The sequence below is a fragment of the Macrobrachium rosenbergii genome, chromosome 36 (genome assembly GCF_040412425.1).
Source record: "Macrobrachium rosenbergii isolate ZJJX-2024 chromosome 36, ASM4041242v1, whole genome shotgun sequence".
In the NCBI taxonomy this organism is placed as follows: Eukaryota; Metazoa; Arthropoda; class Malacostraca; order Decapoda; family Palaemonidae; genus Macrobrachium; species Macrobrachium rosenbergii.
In genome coordinates, this window is record NC_089776.1 from 18,209,424 (window position 1) to 18,228,242 (window position 18,819).

Sequence of the window (18,819 nt, forward strand, 5' to 3'; positions counted from 1 at the left end):
AAGGGACAAAAACATAATCATATTCAGCTAGGTAATAAAGGTACAGTATACAACTGACAACTCTTGCACAAGTGGCACGCACAAAGGAAAACTTGGCAAAGAAAAATGGAAAAAGTTGAAGAGAACCGGATATAGATATACCAACATTGAGATCTCAAAGGAAGAAGGGGACTGCATAAGGTTGGGTCAGGCCATAGGCCTAGGCTTTAGGATTTTAATTTTGAGTCTAGACAGGCATAGGGTTATATTCCCATTGTAACAAACTGCAGTTCAGGTCTGTTTCAAGATGATGATGCACTGGGAGGGGTTTGGGGGAGAGGAATGAATGCAGGGGGATGTTAAGGTTTTGGAATTACTCTACGTGGGGTCCCTGCTGGATGAAGCATCCTTCTTGGGCTCCCACCTCCTCTTCTTATGACGCTCCATGTTGAGGAAGCGGTGAATCAGCGAATTCGGGGTGGGGGGAATCAAGAGAACACTCTTTACCCCAGCAAGAAATACACATCGAGTGCAAATGTACCACTATAGGTTCCATAAAACTATTAGAGTCAACCAAGACCTTCACAATGACATTGGTCCTGCCTGCTCTCCATCAGACAAAGAACCAAGCACAAGCAAACATAGAACATGAGACATGTCTACTCTGTGTCGTGGCTGAAAATGGGTAGCGTCAGTTGGGTGAGAATGTTTATCCCCTCTCAACTTGGGTACTTCCCTTGTTTAGTCAGTACATGGCCGGTCCAGTGCATGCTCAGAAAGATACTCCATATGTATGAAAGGCATAATGTTTGTATCCCTGCAGGACAAATACTACTACATAGAAAGCAACATCCTACTTCTGCAGGAAAGGTAACAAATTCTGAAAATCTTTAACAAACCAACCAACCTATCACATCTAAGATGTTCAGCTTATTACAATAAAAAAAGTCAATGTTGGCTGATACCCTTGAAACTTAGGAAAATAATGGGTAAAAATAAAATAAAAACCAATTCCTTTTTTTTAATTGCAGAATGTACAATCAGTCACCTCAGTGGAATACATGACTAGTAAAGAAATTTTATTTCTTTAGTCTTGTGTAACTGCAGTTTACCATCCACCTTTGTAAAATTCTATAAAAACAACAGTTTATGCCAAGATTATCACAGCTAGTTCGAAAACAATTTTTTTTCTTATCCAACCTGTCTCCTTATAACCTATTCAAAGGAAAAGTATTCAGAGAAATCCACAGACAACATAGCTTTGGAATGAAAATATGTACAATTCCAAACTATTACTTAGTCAAAAAGACCTAAAGAGCTTGTTTAAGATGTAAAACTTAGGCAATTAAAATGAACAGCAATCTCCAACACTATGAGAGAGAGAGAGAGAGAGAGAGAGAGAGAGAGAGAGAGAGAGAGAGAGAGAGAGAGAGAGAGAGAGAGAGAGAGAGAGAGATACTACTGGACAATGGATATATGACAGGTTGGGTTACTTACATGAATGAAAAACATTATCTATTAAGTAAGTGAAATGTGCTATAAATCTTTTCCATAAAACCTCATTGTTCCCATACAAATACAAACCTCCAGCCTTTACACTGGGAAAATTCTCCTGTGCAGTTGGAATACCGGTTATGAAAAAATTCGACATAATATGATCAAGGCATGGAGTAATAAACAGCATAACCCAATGAGGCCAGCAAGTGGGAGGAGTCTCCTCTCGCTTGCCCCACAGAATCTTGTGACGGACCAGTGTTCTCTTAACCGCCTACTTGAGTGGATGTGTAGTGCCCATCTCTCATCAAAGGCGGTTTTTTTTCTTCCTGCCAGTTCGTTTGCAATTGGTTATAAGTTCTATGTTTTGTGTGGTATATTTTGTGCCTTTTTGTGTACATTTGTTTTGCCTAAGCCTAGTGCTAAGGAGCAAAGAAGTGCCCAAGTATTGCCAACAACCCCTTGCTTCTGCTACCTTGCTTCTTTTGAAACTGATCCCCAAGTAGCAGGTGTAGACTTCATGTTTGCAAGTAAGTATTCCCTGTTCTGATGTCATGATTGGTCTCCTGAGCAATGGAGACATTTCAAGCTGACGAAGAAGTGCAAGAGGAAGGATGCTGCTCAGCCATGGGAGGGTTTTGACTCTTCGATGGCAGCGGACAAAGTCATTCCTTCTTGTTCCTTTCCTCCTTCCCCAAATTGTCTTCTTGCTACTTCTTCCTTGGAAGAATTTACCCATTCATGCTCATCTGTTGTTTCCTCAATAGATGTTTCTGAGGAGGGTTTGGGAGATCCTTTTGGTGATTCTCTTCCTGTTCCTGGGGGGGGTTAAAGACACTCCTCCCCCCTTGGATGAGGTACGAGATTCTGTTTGTGATTTATTTCCATATTCGGTCATAGATGGCTCTACTCTCCATGAGTATTAGTTGACCTTAGGACTTCCCGGAGAATCGCAGTTTGGGGGGGACTACTTTCTCATCTGATGGTGTCCCATCTCGCCCCTTCTGCCACCAAGAACGTTTCATCTGCTGTGTTGGTGACGTCTTCACGCATGACTTCCGCTGACATCTCTGTGACAACTGCCTGCATATCGGCCGTTGTGTCCGGCCATATGGCTACGTCCATGTTTCCCTCATCATATGATGTTCTGCATGCAGCTGCTTCATCCCAGCTCCATGCGATTGGTTCTTAGTTGTTTACTGCTTCTACTCTTCAGGCCTTACTGGAAAGGGTTGCAGTCCTCAAAGGAATTGACCCCTCTGTTTCTACAGTTCCTAGAAGAAACGCCTTAGATCTCCATCTTCGGATTCTCAAAAGTCATCATCTTCCTTGGTTTGTGTGGTCCTGAGAAGACATTGGAAGAAGAAGGATTTTGTGCTTTCTCCTCTTAAGAAGATAGGCTGTCTATGTTTGTATTCCCGCTTTCCTTCTCCCGTTTCGGTGGGGGGGGGGGATTAGCTTATCTCAGCACGGCTGTATTCCATCCAAGGTGGTTACGGGCACACACTCCACAGCTGTTTCTACAAGGAAACACACGACCACTTGATCATGGCCATATCTTCTGGTCGTCGCGAAGTTATGGATTTTCGTAGAACAGCAGATCAAGGTTTGCCTGAGGTAGCAGCAGCTCAGGCCCTGCCTGAGGTGATTGTTGTTCCTTCTTCTCCCAGCCGTACAGAAGTGACTACTAGACAGATGACCGTAAAAATGAAATAAATCAAGCCTTGTGTGGCTGTGACCTCCTCCTCAACCTCGTTTTCTCGACCATGACGTTCCTGCACGTAAGGCCATTCATCCACGTCATGCTTCACCTGCAACAGTAAACTTCCATGCCGGCCTCGAGGGTGTGAATCCTCTCCTCAGAATTTGTCTCATATACGACTGCAGCAACAGTCATGCAGCCGCAACAAATCCTCGCATTACAGAAGCCCTGTTTGGCCGTGACATCAGCTTTGGCAGTGCTTGTACAGCAGAGGCTGTTCTCGTTGCCAAGGTTTGTCAACCTGCTTCTACATCTAGGCCATCTCCAATTTCCTCTGCTTCTTGGGGATTTTCAAAGGATATAAAGAAAGCTCCTCCTTTCACCCCAAGAATGAGTTTGCCATTTCAGATTCTCAACTTTATGCACCAACCTCGAAGGTTTTAGGTCCTGAACGTGCATATGCTCCAGTTGTTCACCAAGATGAAGTAGAATTTGGAGATTCCCTGGATAGAGCTGATAGGAGTTCTAGAGGTTTAGATTTAGAGGGTCCTCTACCACTTGATCTTGCAACTAATGAGCTGGTCAGGATGTACAGCGAAGTTGTTGATAAGATTAGAAAGTACAATGACTTGGAAGAAACTGCGACTGCTCCTTCAGACCGGTCTTCAGGCCTTGAGAAGTTCCTCGGCCTCAAGAAAGAAGCAAAGACCTCAGAAGGATTACCCTTGACCATTTTTGCTGATTTTGCCTTAGAACAGGTAGATGCTCATCTGTGGAAAGGACAATTCACTCACTACGTTCTGGGTGATCCTTTAAGTTGCTTCCACCTCCTCTTCATAAGCACAAACGTTTTTATGCTACCCCAAGAGTCGCCCTGCAGCCAAGACAATTGGACCTGGACTTCGTTAGCTTGGGGCTGAGCCTTTCCTTGGATCAATTTAAGGGGGACAGCACTTCTTTTGCCTTCCAAGAAGCAGTGTCTATGGAGGGTTCGGCTTCAGCTTCCATAGCCTCACAAGCAATGTCTTGGCCAGATTTGTGGTCTATGGCAGTGGGCAAGATTTCTGAGACAGCCTTTTCGAAGGATTCTAAGGAATGTTCAGCCTTCTTTCGTCTCCTACAGTCTGGGGGCATGACCATTTCTTTTCTGACCCACTTAATGGTGAATATGTGGACCAACTGGTTACTGAAGAGGAGGGACTCTGCTCTTTCTAGGGTGTCTAGATACATCAGCCCTGAGTCCATGTTAGCATTAAAGAATGGGACTTTATTGGAGACATCTTCCATTTTTCCAAAGGATCAGGTTCAAGCTACAATTGATCGAAGGAGAGCTGACAACAATGGCCATCTGGTTCTGCAAGCAGTCTCACTACTTGGCAGCAGCTACGAGTGGAAGATTGGGTAGGAGATGTTCTTCAGGTGGGATATCTACTCCCTTTCGAGTTCTATCCTCTTCTCACAGATCATCCTCTCTTTCAGAGGACATACCTTCCAGGTTTGCCAAAGGATCTGGCTCTCCAGAACCAGGTGCAGGAGGAGATGAAGGGAAAGTTGGAAACTCCCCTTACAGTTCTAGCTGCCATCAGACAGAACGATTTTGTTGATAATAGACCTGAAGGATGCCTACTTCCAGATCCCAATTCACCAGTCATCTCGCAAGTTCCTTCAATTCGTTCTGGGAGAGACTGTATTAGTTAAAAGTTCTATGCTTCGGCCTCTCAACTACCACTCAGGTGTTCACAAGGGTGTTCACTCTGGTTTTGACTTGGGCTCATTCTCAGGAATTCGCATTCTCAGACACCTCAACGACTAGGTGGTCCTAGCAAGTTCTTGAGTGAAATTGATCCCAGACAAAGACTGTCCTCTTCAATTTTGTCTCAACCTGGGGATTGTGATAAATTTGGAGAAATCAAATCTTGTCCCCAGCCAAAGGACTCTTTACCTGGGTATGTTGATAGACAGTTGTTTTGAGAGTCTTTCCTTCAGATCCGAAAATAGAAAAGTTCAAGATGGTCATGAGGTCATTCTTGTTGAAACAGAAACAACCTGTGTGCCAGTGGCAAGTCGCTCCAGGTCACCTGTCATCTTTAGAGAAGCTCGTCCCTCACGGCCAGCTTCACCTCTGCTCTTTACAGCGGTGGTTGAAAGACTTTTGGTCTTCTGCATCCCCCTAACGCAGGAGGTGAGACAGGACTTGGCATGGTGGCTGCACAACAGGAAGCTGACCATCGGGATGCCCAGAGATCCTTCTTTTCTTGGACGCCTTGACCGAAGGGTGGGAGGCTCATATAGAAGATCTTTTGACCTCAGGATTTTGGAGCCTGAAAGAAAAGCATCTTCACATCAATGTCACAGAACTGAAAGCAGCCTTTTTAGCCCTTCAGGAGCTTCAAGATCAGGTAGCAGGTCACTCCGTGGTTGTGATGTCCGACAACACCATGGTGGCAGCTTACATAAACAAATGGGGCTAGTCTCTCACCATCTTCACAATTTGACAGTCCAGTTACATCAGTGGGAAATAAACCACTAGGTAGTCCTGTCAGCCAGGTACATTCCAGGCAAAAGGAACGCAGTGGCAGGCAAATTAAGTTGTCAGTCAAGTCTTGGGAACAGAGTGGTCCTTGTACCAAGAAGTGGTGGAAATCTGTTTCTCCTTTGGGGAACGCTGATGGTGGATCTGTTCGCCACCTGTTTCAACAGAAAACTGGAAGTATTCTTCTCAGTAGTTCCAGACCCATGGGCGGTGGTGGAAGACGCCCTTCAATATCTGTGGGACAACCTGGATGTTTACACCTTTCCACCCTTTTGTATGATTCGTCAGGTGATCAACAGGGTGATGACCTCCAGGAACCTCAGGATGACTTTGGTAGCTCCCTTGTGGCCTCACGCTGATTGGTACCCCGACCTTCTAGCTCTGCTGAAAGAAGCTCCAAGAGAGATTCCTTCTTGGCACAATCTTCTTTGCCAACCCCACGTCGAAAAATATCATCAGTCAGTCAAGTCCCTCTCTCTTCATGGTTGGAGACTATCCAGCATCCCCTGCGAGCGAGTGGCTTTTCTTGCAAGTTAGTGTCAGAGATGTCTGGATACCTCAAGAAATCGTCAACCGTACTGGGGAAGTGGGCAGTCTACTGTGATCGGTGTTGTCAATGGGGTTTCTCTCCAGTCGGAACTTCTATTCAGCAGGTAGCTGCCTTCCTCATTTTCCTATGTAGGGAAAAGCTCCTTTCTGTGTCAGCTGTTAAGGGCTGTAGGGCTGCTTTAGGACTATATCTTCATCTGAAATGAATGGATCTTCTTCCTCATGGGATATCTCTATGATCTTACGGAGTTTTGAGCAATCCTGTCCACCTAGGGAACTCACGCCTCCTAACTGAGATTTGACGTTGGTTCTAAGCAGCCTTACTCATGCCCCGTATGAGCCTTTACGGGGTTCTTCGGATAGGGCTTTACAGTAACCCTCAAGATGGTATTTCTGCTTGCCTTAGCATCAACCAAAAGAGTGGGGGAACTTCATGGCCTCTCTTTTGAGGTGAAACACTAGAGGGGCTGGAGCCTAGTGTCCTTCAAATTTGTCCCAAAATTTGTGGCTAAGACTCAGGATCTGTAGGTTCCTGATGGCAGATTAGAGTATTTTTCGATTCGGTCCCTTGCAGATTTTATTGGCGATGATCCTAGTGAAATGGTCTCATGTCCAGTTCAGGCACTATGCTACTATTTAAAAAGAACTTGATACCTCAGGTCAGGGTGTTGAAGGCTTTTTGTTAGCACTGGCTGGAACAAGAAAGAAGTGTCTAAGGATACCATCTCCTTCTGCCTATGGGAGGTTATCAGAGGTACATATACTTCTTCTAATGTAGATGACAGCTCAGTACGACCTAAAGCTCATGATGTCAGGGGTCTCGGCCCCTCCATCGCTTTTAGGAAGAATCTATCGATTCAAAGAGTTTTGAGGGCTGGTACATGGAATCATCAGACCACCCTCACCTCTTTCTACCTGAAGGATGTCACTCACAGGTCCTTTGACACTTTTTCCTCGAGTCTGGTGGTGGCTGCCCAACAAGTTGTCTAACTTGCCAGTGCTCCTTGTGGACAAATTGTTTCAAGTGTAGATGTTGGTGTGAAAGATTTTGTGATTGCAGTGAATGGTCTTGTTCCTTTCTCCTTATCCTCCTTCACTCCTGGCGAGCAGTGAACAGAACTATCTTCAGTATGGATCTATCTAGATACAGGTGAGGAAGATGTTCTTTTTCTTTCCTTTTCATACCATGAATTAATTCAGAAATAGAAGTGACATCTTTCTTCCCTCTGTAAACAGAGTATTCTCCTCATAGATCAAGGTGGTTAACCAGTTGTTTGTTTTTTACAACAGATTTAAATACTCCCTTTCTTCTTGGGGCACTGTGGAATCTTATTGCCATTATGGCAAAAGCCCGGATGTCTGGCCATTAGGAAAATGTTTTCTACTTTTAGTCAGAGGCTTTCAACTCCTTCCTATACTCCAACAGTGGTCAGGAAGTGAGCCCAGGTGACCCAGCCCTAAAATCAGTCACAGTTTACTTTTCGTCCCACCAATAAGTAAGTCTCCCAGCGTAAAGGCCGAAGGTTTCTATTCGTATGGGAAGAGATTACAAATTTTTAATAAATTTGTATTTTTCGTAACATACAAACCAGAGGCCTTTAAATTAATGGCCGACCTCAGCCATCCCTCATTCAGTTTTCCTGGGCTGGAAGATCACTGGTATGTCACGAGATTCTGTGGGGCAAGTGAGAGGAGACTCCTCCCACACACTGGTCTCATTGGGTGATGCTATGTATTACTCCGCCATGCCTTGGTCATATTACGTCAGATTTTTTCATAACCGGTATTTCAGCTACGCAGGAGAATTTTCCCAATGTAAAGGCCTCAGGTTTGTATGCTAGGAAAAATACAAATTGATTAAAAATTTGTGATATTACATAAATAATTACTGTTCTTTGAAGGGAAGAGAAAAAGGGGACATTTCAGTTCTTCTTGAAGGGGAACGAAGAGAAGGACATTTCTGTTTCTATAAACACAGTATTGAAGTAACCATTCATAGCATGGTGATAAGTGATTATGTGGCCATTTCTACTAAGACTGGTTTCTAAAAAGATTAGATATAGGAACTTTTAAACCAGAATCATCTAAATAACTTTTTAAATTATTGCACAATTATCAACTAGTTTAACCTAACTAGAGTCTGCAATAAGATGAAAAATTAATATAACAGCCTTAACCAAGATTAATCACTATTCCACATTTTTGTAGGAGACATTCAAGTGGTTTTCTTAATTAACAACAACAAAAATTCAGAGAAAGACAAGTTAACAAATAATGTGAGTGAAATTTCAGTGTGAGCACTAGCTTCAGTGCATTTGTTTTTATACTACAAACTTAACCTTGATTAATATCAGCATATTTCTGAATTCTCATTTATATTATTAAGTCTGCAATTAAAACCTGAATAAGTATTAAATCTGAAATGATTAAATTGCATGACATACAAGACATCTACTCCTTACTATAGAGCATTCTTAAGCATATTCCTTGTAAACTAAGAATTTATACCCTGCAAGTAACTAGAATTAAATAAGATTCAAATGCTGTACAGCAAACATGACTTAAACATGTTAAATTAATGGCCACGAATCACATATCAGAACATTGCTAAAATAGTATGACATTATTTTTCTAAAACTAAATATGTAAAAGACACTTGAATTGTTATCATGTATCTGTTAAAATAAACTTGATAATCTTTAATACACTGAAATGCATTCCTGAAAATTTCTTCATTATTATCCAGTTAAAATGAATGCTTTCAGATACAGTATTATTTGAATTGTCTTACTTAATAAGTGTCCACTACAATCTGTCTTGAAAGCATAATGGTCTGCAATTACAATACTGGATAACATTAAATCCCTTTTCTTGAGTGTAAATCTTGGTACTGTATATTCTTGAAAGTATAATTAAATCCTTATAAAGCTTAAGGATTTTAAGTGTATTTTTAACAATATACCAAGATCTACACTTAAGAATAGCATCTACTTTCATCCTCGTTTTTAAAGAATGTGACTCTTCTTTGTAGTCAATTACAGTATTATTACTTACAACTGAAACATTCAGGTTAAATTTACTGAGGACTTTACATAATGAAAGATCTCCGTTCCATTGTAGGTGACAATTATTCTACCAATACTGGAAACTCAAACAGTTGATATACAATACTGAAAATACTAAATGACCTAACCTCTTTAAATTCCTTAAAATGTGTTGACCCACTTTACTTCTCATGCACTGGCCATGTTACAAATAAATTCCTTAGAAAATATGGACTATCATAGCCTAAATGTGAATCATGTTAAGGAACTGGGAAAGTACACATTTTAATAAGTCTTTTTTCTACATAACAAAGTTTCATAGTACATATATACTTACAAGTAAACAAAATTCAAGTTATAAAAATATGTAAATATAAAAAAATATTCCTACTCTAGTAATTTTTCTCATGGAAATGCATGTGGACTCTTTGAAAATAGATTTGCGTAAACGATCATATTTCTGAAACAATTTTAAATCATTGAAAAATATTACACTGATGAGAAATTCCCTTTTCAAAAAGCCTTGCACCAGAGCAATATGATTATTACAGGTATTTACAGTCACAATCACTGCATGAAAAAGAAATTTTTACAAATCTCCTGATAAAAAAATACTATCACTAGCACTTACAATAGACCTTATGCATTATGTATGTATCAAAACTATAATCAAACAACTGTAATCACTTTTAACAATTCATATTCAGCAATAAAGTTTCCATTGTATAATGATGTTGAATGCTAAGTTTTTAAATGTTCTTTCATAATAAAACTGAAATACAGTGTATTAATCTTAACATAAATTTCCTAATATAAGATCATAAAAACTCTAACTCAAAATAATTCAAAATTAATCAAAAGTATCTTGCATAGGATTATAAGAATCTTAAGTATATCTGAATAAACATAATTTTCTTGAAATGTACATTTAAATTAAATTTTCCAAAATTTAAGTTTACCTAAGCCACTGACACCACCACATACTGTAGTACAGTACTGGAAAATTTACAAATGAAAATGTTACGCTCACACAATCAGTTCACCAGATGAAGGAATTTTATGAATGGACACTACCTGCTGGAACACTATATGAAATAAAAATAAATATCTTGAGAGATCAAGTTACAAAAGTTACATGAAAAATCATTTAGTCTTTGGAGTCTAAAAGAAAACTACACTGAATTTTATAAAGTATTATTTTTGCATAACCCTCTGATTGATATTACTGTGAATGAAGAATGGAATAGAAATGAGATTCCCTATTGCTGAGCAGCTCTGTTGGCCGGCCACTTTCTACCACTTCACCTTCATCCATGACAAGTATTCTGAAATGAAGGTACCATAATTATTGCAAAAACATCTATTTGGCAACAAAAGATAACATTTAAAGGATACATACTAATCATATATCTTAAGTCATCTGCTAAGCATGGGACTACTGGTCTTAATTACTATATCATAAAATCCATGTAAGAAGGTGAGTGGAAACTGGGACTTTGAACAAGTACTTTCGTAGTTTATTCTACATTCTTAAGCTCACACTGAATACAGTGAGAACGTGAAAATGTAGAATAAACTACATAAGTACTTGTTCAAAGTCCCGGTTTTCACTTACGTGTTCATTCGTGCTACACTGGAAACTAATTACTGTATGTTTACATTGGCTACAAAATTTTAAATCTGTACCAGTTCCAAGTCTCTTGATAGACCACTAGCCTCTATTAAAAAGTCTGTTAACCCTTTTGCTTACTGATGACTGATACAGATATCATTGAGAGAGAGAAATATTTTTTATACATATGTAACATGTTTTGCATAGTTTTAGGTTTTCATTCTATTTACATAATTTATCTTTTTTCTGAGAGAAGTAGGTAATTTATTTGGGGTGCTATTTTTAACAAATGAAGACTACCACAAATAGTTTTTTGGGTAAAATATTTTTGGTGGAAAGTGCAAAATTTTCCCATATCTTGTAAATTATATTCGTTTCACCTACATAAATTCATTTTGGGGACTTTTATATGCCATTATACAGAGCATTCAACTGCCAAATGAAATACATTTGAGCCATCTATTCTGAAAATTGTAGGAGGTACACATCTTTAAAAAAAAAACTATAGAGTTTTTTGCTCGTATCACATGGGTGACTGTTATGTTTGCTTTGGAAAATGTGACGTGACTGTGTCACTCATTTTTTCATATTTTCCTTGCTATAATTGCAACTTTTTGCACTGCAATAACTAGGTCATTTACATCAGTCCCCTAGAGATAAAAAACGAAGACTTAAAAACAATAGTGTTTTTTGGGGAAAAATTTTTTGGGGGGGAAAGTGCAAAATTTCCTTGTATCTCATAATTTATACTCATTATTCCACCTACATAAAGTTATTTTCAGGGGATATTTTATGCAATTGTGTAGAGAAATCATTGTGCTGCAAAATTTAACAAAACTGAGCAGTCTACTTTGAAAATTGTTGGAGCTACACATCTTTGAACAAAGAAAAGTATAAACATTTTTATGCCTACTGCCTGAGTCTCTGCCACTTCCCACAGGTGTAATTTTTCAAAAGGGTCATACGCGAAATGGTTAAGTAAAATTAGAACTAATTGTAACTCAAATAACAATACAGATTGGGAGAATACATTTGGTGCTGGATTTTACCAGATTTATTCTCATTCACAAGTTATCCAAATCTATCCACTATGTAAAGCATATCTGACACTGTTTATAACCCATTCCTGCTCATCTCAAGTGCAGTTAACCAATTCCTGGCAAACCAAAGCCGTACTAACTACTCTGTGATTTCTTTCTGACACCAACTTTTCCAGAGTTGTCACGTGTTCTAGAAGAGATTTCCATATCACCACTGGATGAATATTCAAAGTCACAAATCTGCCAGAACCCAGAAACTTATTTATTTCTGCTTTGATGGTTTGACTTAGTTTTTTTAACAATGAAAGGTAAAAATAATTCTTTTGGGTTATAACAATACTGTACTCAGTCTGCAGCACTGGTTCAGTCAAAACATGTACCTGAAGATGAAGTTGGGGGGGAGTAAATATCTGTCATGGCAAGCGGTTGAATTCAGCGTGTGTTGGCGGGCCTGTTGTAGGAATATGGTGATGGATACCGTGCTTGGCCTGGGCTTCCAGCAACTGACACAGCTCTGGCTTGAAGACGTCTGGGAACTCGTGAAGGAGGGCGCTGTATTTGTTCAAAGAGACGGAGCAGACGGCGGGCATCCCCGGCCCGGTGTAGAGTGGTCAGGAGCAACAGGTTCCAGTATCCAGCAGGCGTTTTCGGCCGATGTCTACCAGAAGTCTGTGGTGTGCGAGGAAATCGGCGCCTAGGAGAGGAAACCTGACGTCCACGATGACGAAGGGCCAATCATATTTACAGCCCAGGATGGATATTCTGCGGGTCACAGTTCCATAGCGGTGGATGGGGCTTCCATTTGTGGCCACCAGTGCGGTTGCGGTGCTGGACATGTGGTCGCAGTCCTCCCTCAACAGCGGAAACACTGATTGCATAGCCCCAGTGTCTACCAGCATCTGTCGTTTCAATATGGGGTCGTGGATGAAGAATCCTACTGGCCGGGGTTCCTTAAAGTTTGCGGCCACTGCTGTTATTTGTGGCCGCCTTTCTCGTTTTTTGTGAAAGAACAGGGGCTCTGCAATTTCTGACGGTGTTTCCGAACCTTCAATGGAAGTAACACCAGGCTGGACTTGTTCATGTCCTCTGCTGCTGCGGCAGCGCCTCTTCCTGTACACCACATTCGTGTCCTCTGCCTCGGCTTCTTCTGTTACCAGGTTACAGGCTGCAGGTGTTGCGGTGTGTTGGAGGTCTTGGTGGCTTCGTGGAGTTTGTGTGTGACGTTCACCAATTCATCCACTGAAGGGACGTCCAAATCCAGGATTTGCCCCTTCACCTCCTGCAGAAGGCGCCACAGTTGAATATTTCTTCGTGACAAGCTGAAGAGTTAGAGGAATCTATTTCCTCTGACCATCTCGCGTGGTTCGATTCCCGGGTCCCGTATCAGGTTCTTAGACCACGTAAAATAAGTTAATCCTTCCCAGGGAGAGCTGGGTCAGCTCAGGTTGAGCAGAAGGCGCGTTGTGACAAGCTGCTCTCTGACTCTGGGATGGGCATGGAGATGTGTTGATGAACTTATCAGGTTGAGGTCTCTGTCTCTTTGAATCTGCCCAGCTGCAAGTCCAACCATGGGGTGATTTTGTTGAAGACCTCCTCTGGCAGCTTTGTCATGGTTACTTCCGCCTTGGTCTCCTCGTTTGTAATCTTCGCCAATCAGAAATGGACATCTGCCCGCAGAAACCAGGATGTGGTGTTTTGTCGCGAGAACGGACAGAGTTTTATTGCCTGGCTTATTGCTGCCTTCGAAGGCGAGAGGGGGATGCAGAGGATCTGTGTGTTCTCGGAATGACTTTTTACCTCAGTGTCTGACATTTTTCCTCACATCAAAATGCGAAATACATGCCGTATTTAGTCTGTTAATGGTGTTTTGGGCTCGTCAGATGTCAAAACTATACGCTGTGTGGTTCCGTTAATGACTTCTGAGTACGGCCGACATGAATCGTAAATGGCGGGGCTAAACTGTTCAAGCACGCCAGAACATACTTGGAGGGGTATGCCGCAATTAGTCCATTAGTGGCATGGGTGTTCTCCAAGGAAGGAGCTTTCAGAGGCCTAGACTTTTGCTGCCGTCTGGTTCCGTTAAAGGCTCTTTGAAGGTAAAGCGGCCGTAGTGAGTCCGTTAATGGCAAAGCCATAACCGCTGTTTTTACTGTCACTCCTCGGGTCACCAGTTGTAGGGACAAAAAGGTTGAACTGAGTATTAACTGATATATTTACCTGTGCTCAGGTATACATGGCAGAGTGCAAATGGAAATGTAGTGCCCGACCTCTGACTGCCGTGACCTGCACTCCGAGCAGATTTGTATTTGCTGACAGTCAAACAAATGGTAATTTTAAGAGACATAACATACATACATTGATAAAATACGTATTGGTGGAAAGGCCAGGAAATTCTACATATGAATATCTACATGAGATTCTTGACATATTAATAAGTGTGGTGCATGAACGTGACTGATGCAAAATGAAGAGACGTCTTTACACTATACGCGAAAATAGGAAAAGAGTAAAACACATTTGACATTTCGTAAGGGTGCATTTATGCTCCACACACATCATGGTGTTTTTTCCCTGGCATCCTGAACTACCTCCTTACCTTGACCAAATGTTTTATCATTAAACTGGTCCTTGGTTGGTTAAAAAAAGTACTTTTAAAGTTATATGAGTCATACGAGAAATTTTAAAAGATCACTGGACAAAAAACCTGCTAGACACTAATAGGCCTAAGATTACCAAGTCACAGAAACTTGACAGTGCTACAATACATTTCCTTAAAGCTTCAGGTTTTAGACCTATAAGGAAAAGAAAGAAGGAAATTGAACACAATACCACAATATCAGAGATAGATGACCTCCAGATCGAAGTGGAATATAGAAGATAAACTTCGTTCTATGCTTTCAAGATCGAAAGATAGAAGGAATCAACTTTCCAAGCAGTGAGACCTATTGCAGCCTTGCAAAGCATGTCACTGATATTTTACAATAGGCCTAATAACGGGGGTGTCTTCAATAAAAATACATTATGTACAAATACTATTACACTCACCAAAGAGCCACAATAAAGAACATAAAATTTTATTGATAGACAGATGTAAAAGCACCAATTAGAACAGATGAGACAGCTGTAAAAACACCAATCATAACTGATGCAAGTGGTACTAGATGCCTTAACTTGGGAAAACTAAACCGTTTGGCTACTCCAGGAAGACGGTTCTTTCGTGCCAAAATGCAGGAAATTCACTGCTTTAAAAAAAAAAACTGCTGTTAACACTTTTCGAGAAATATATTAAATTAGACTTACAAACCTTTGGTTCACGTTAACAAAGAGGATAACTTGACACCTGTCGAAAACAAAGTGTGCTGTCAGTCTTGCATCCACTCGCTACTGCAAACCTCTCAAGACTGATGATCATTCATGACACCAGCTCAAGAGTAAAATGACTTTTGTAGATAAAAAATTTTTAAGAAACAGGGCTTGTTAATTACACTGGGTTTACAAAATATTGTAGTAACTGGAAATATAGTACTGGAAAAATGAGAGATATTTGATTCTCATCTAGATAAAAAAAAAAGTTAAGTAAGATTATGGAGGAATTCCCACACATTAAGAAAACGGCATCGCTTCTAATGTCGTGAGCAGTCTGTACCTGAGCATCAGGAAATTTGAATTTTGGCAGCTAATTTGAATGGCATACTGTAACTTTAAAATTTCATTATTTCAAAACACAAACCCCGAAAGGCACCCCTCCACAATACAAGCTTTCAGAAAATTAAGTTTCACAGCTGTATCTTTTACCATTATTGCTCTGTAAGTACGTTGGGTCCCTCACCCACCCACCCCAACCACATCGCCTGAACACCAAAATTTGATATCTGGGTCCCCGGAAAGGCTTACCAGATTTCGATTAAATTTGGCATAATTAGAGACCTTAGTGGGAAACCTCTAAAGCCAGAGTTTCATCCTGGTCGGCTGAATATTTCCAAAGCTATAAAGGGCCAAAATTGGGGTTTTTGTGTACTCTGGCTGGCTGGGCTTTACTAACCTGATAAAGATATTACCTATCTTATTTCAGGGCAAACAACTCGAAACAAAAATCTCCATTAAATATCATTTTGATGTTGCGAGGCACAGCTAGGTATGTATCAGCACCAATACACGATTATCGGCACCGGTTAGCAGAAATCGGGGCCAAAAATTGCCAGTTTTCGTCACTAGACAAGCGCCGAAAACCGGATCGCCAATAACCGGGGACTGCCTGTACTGGATTTTCCTTTGCAGGGGAATATTCAACTGGAAGAAACTAATTCTTTTTCTTTCAAGTATACCATCATATCCCAGCTAATCATCAAGCAGCAAGTAATAAGTTTATTTACTCATGCACATTCAAAAGAACACTTACAGATATCAGCTTTATGAAAAACAGATTTAAAGAATGGCAATGACTGCATTTGAGGTGGGAACTTCCCTTGTAGGGTGGTGATTTCATACAAAGTTAACTACAACTCTGTTGAAGCAGTCAATAAAAAAAGCTTGTTCCTTCTGATTACATTTGCGTGAGGTAAAATTAGATGTCTGGAAGTCCTTACTTGGAGCTACTGCTTATGGTGCAAACCTTGGCAAGATAATTCAAATTCTATTAAAGTAATAAAAATGATGGCAATACTTATACATAGTAAATAAAAAGGTAGATATTAACCTAGGATGACTATTGATTTAAGGTTGAATATAGAAATCCAACTAAATTACTGATCATTAACTAACAGATGAAATGCATAGTATGACCAAGAAAAAACAATGCACCCCTTAGTTACTACAAAGAATTAACCAGAACACACCTGTCACAGTCACGCACAGTATGAACACGGTGGGCAATTATGAGCACAGTCTTGTTGCGAAATACGCTCCGTATTGTCTGCTGAATCTGCTCGTCTGTTTCATTATCTAGTTGAGAAGTTCCTTCATCTATGCATACAATCTGCAAAAGCAATGTTCACTTATGATTTCTAACCTGAATTACCTAAAGTATTACCATTATATAACTGATGGCAACATACTGTATATATAGTTCAAAATGAAAAATAAAAGTAGATACTAACCAAGGATGGTTATTTTTTGAAGGTTAAATATAGAAGTGATTAAATTACTGATCAACAACTAACAGCAAGGAATGCATAATGTAACTAATTTAATTACTATCTTGACAGTAAATATAAATAAACCTACACGGTAAATCCCATTACAGCTAAACCTACATGGTAAATCCCATTACAGCTATATTTATTGGTTCATTCTTAAAAGTTTACAAAAAATTACTCATGACAACTTGTAGTATGTTTATTTATTAAGTACAAAAAAGGGAGCAAATCCTACGCCTGTGCTCATGCAGTACTTAATAAAACTGAGTTCTTCCAAAAATACAGGTATAGTTTTTGTAAAATTGTACTCAGGGCTGTCCGTTTCCATGGGTGGTCTAAACTGCATGGACAGCATGAAGCTCACCTTTGTCAGCCTCTCCTAAGAGCTTATGACTTTTTTCATGCAGATGCCTATGCCTTTTCCCACAGGCTGTTTGAAAAACAGTCAGGGATCTCAGAAGAATTACAACAGGAATTTTACTGACTTACAACATGGTACTATATACACACCTTGGTCCTACATAATAATGCCCGTGCAAGGCAAAAAAGTTGCCTTTGTCCTGCTGACATGGATCGCCCTGCTTCTTCGACGCGAGCCTCTAAACCTCCAAGGGTTTGTACTAAACCACCAAGGTGACATGACCTAAGTGCCTGCCAAATCTGTGTGTCTATTGAATCTCCATTTGGGTCTAAATTTTCTCTAATGGTTCCACTGAATACAAATGCATCTTGAGTGACAATAGCCATATTAGACCTGAAGGGTTTAGAAATTCATATATTAGACAGCTGTAATAGAATATAGGTTATATATACAACAGATTCTGAGTTAGTTGACCTGAGAACTATATCAGTTATGCACAACCATTAAAAAAATAATTTCTGTAAGGTAAATTTTTATGATCAAGGGCTACTTCGTTTCACAACCTAAAGCATATAACAATCAGTAATTTATCTTTATTCTTTGTCTCAGATCATTATATGTAAAATCCTGTCTTCTACACATTCATATAAACAAATGCAGCAGCGATAAAAATGTATCCTCTACTAACTTTTTAAACTTGGCTTCTTCTATAATAAATATCTAAGATTTTTCCAAGATATGAATCAAGCCTAAAGTTTGGAATTCAAGCAATAAAGTGTTGACTATTTCTGTGAAGCAATCTTTGAATAAGTGCATCCTACCTGATTTATACAGCATCAGCAGTTACATTTAAAGGTGTAACACTGTCACACTAGGCTTTCATTCCCTTCACGAAAAAAACTGTGGAGTGGTCTTTCTATCAGCATAACAGATACTGATGCCCAAATTACAAGAGAACCTGTTACTTTGCAATGCTATGCATTTATGCCTTATCTCTTCTAATTTATATCACTGTATATGTACCAAAAAATTTATCTGTTTGGTGACGTATCTTTTTCCTTTGCTTTCTTCAGTGTTCTCTTTCCTTCATATGTTTGACCTCATACAGTATACTGATTATGGTAACAACAACAACAACAACAGCAGCAGACTTTTTCAGTATGAAATGCTAAACTTCCATCTCAAGTTATGTTATTACAGAATTCAGAAACCATGGAAGAAGGCAATAAATTCAATATTCAATGAAATGACAGGCTTAAATCAGATTTCATGCCAGTTTCCCAAATTAACACAGTAAAGTGGAAGTAGCATTCAACAGATCCACAAGCATGTCCTAACCAGATATAAGGCATTAAACAAAGGAGAGGTAT

At 39.9% G+C, this 18,819-nt stretch overlaps 1 protein-coding gene and 1 long non-coding RNA gene across 2 annotated transcripts in view; one reads left to right on the top strand and one right to left on the bottom strand.

Moving 5' to 3' along the window:
• Positions 1-18,819, top strand: part of LOC136824987 (uncharacterized) — a 172,340-nt gene that overhangs the window by 151,575 nt on the left and 1,946 nt on the right. The gene's annotated exons all lie outside the window — the stretch shown is intronic.
• LOC136824986 (ATP-binding cassette sub-family C member 10) overlaps positions 10,438-18,819 on the bottom strand; it is a 173,146-nt gene continuing 164,764 nt past the window's right edge. The window contains 3 exon segments of the mRNA XM_067080977.1: positions 10,438-10,626; positions 16,789-16,928; positions 17,599-17,842. Of these exon segments, the coding sequence (XP_066937078.1) occupies positions 10,524-10,626; positions 16,789-16,928; positions 17,599-17,842 (487 nt within the window). The 3' untranslated portion in view covers positions 10,438-10,523.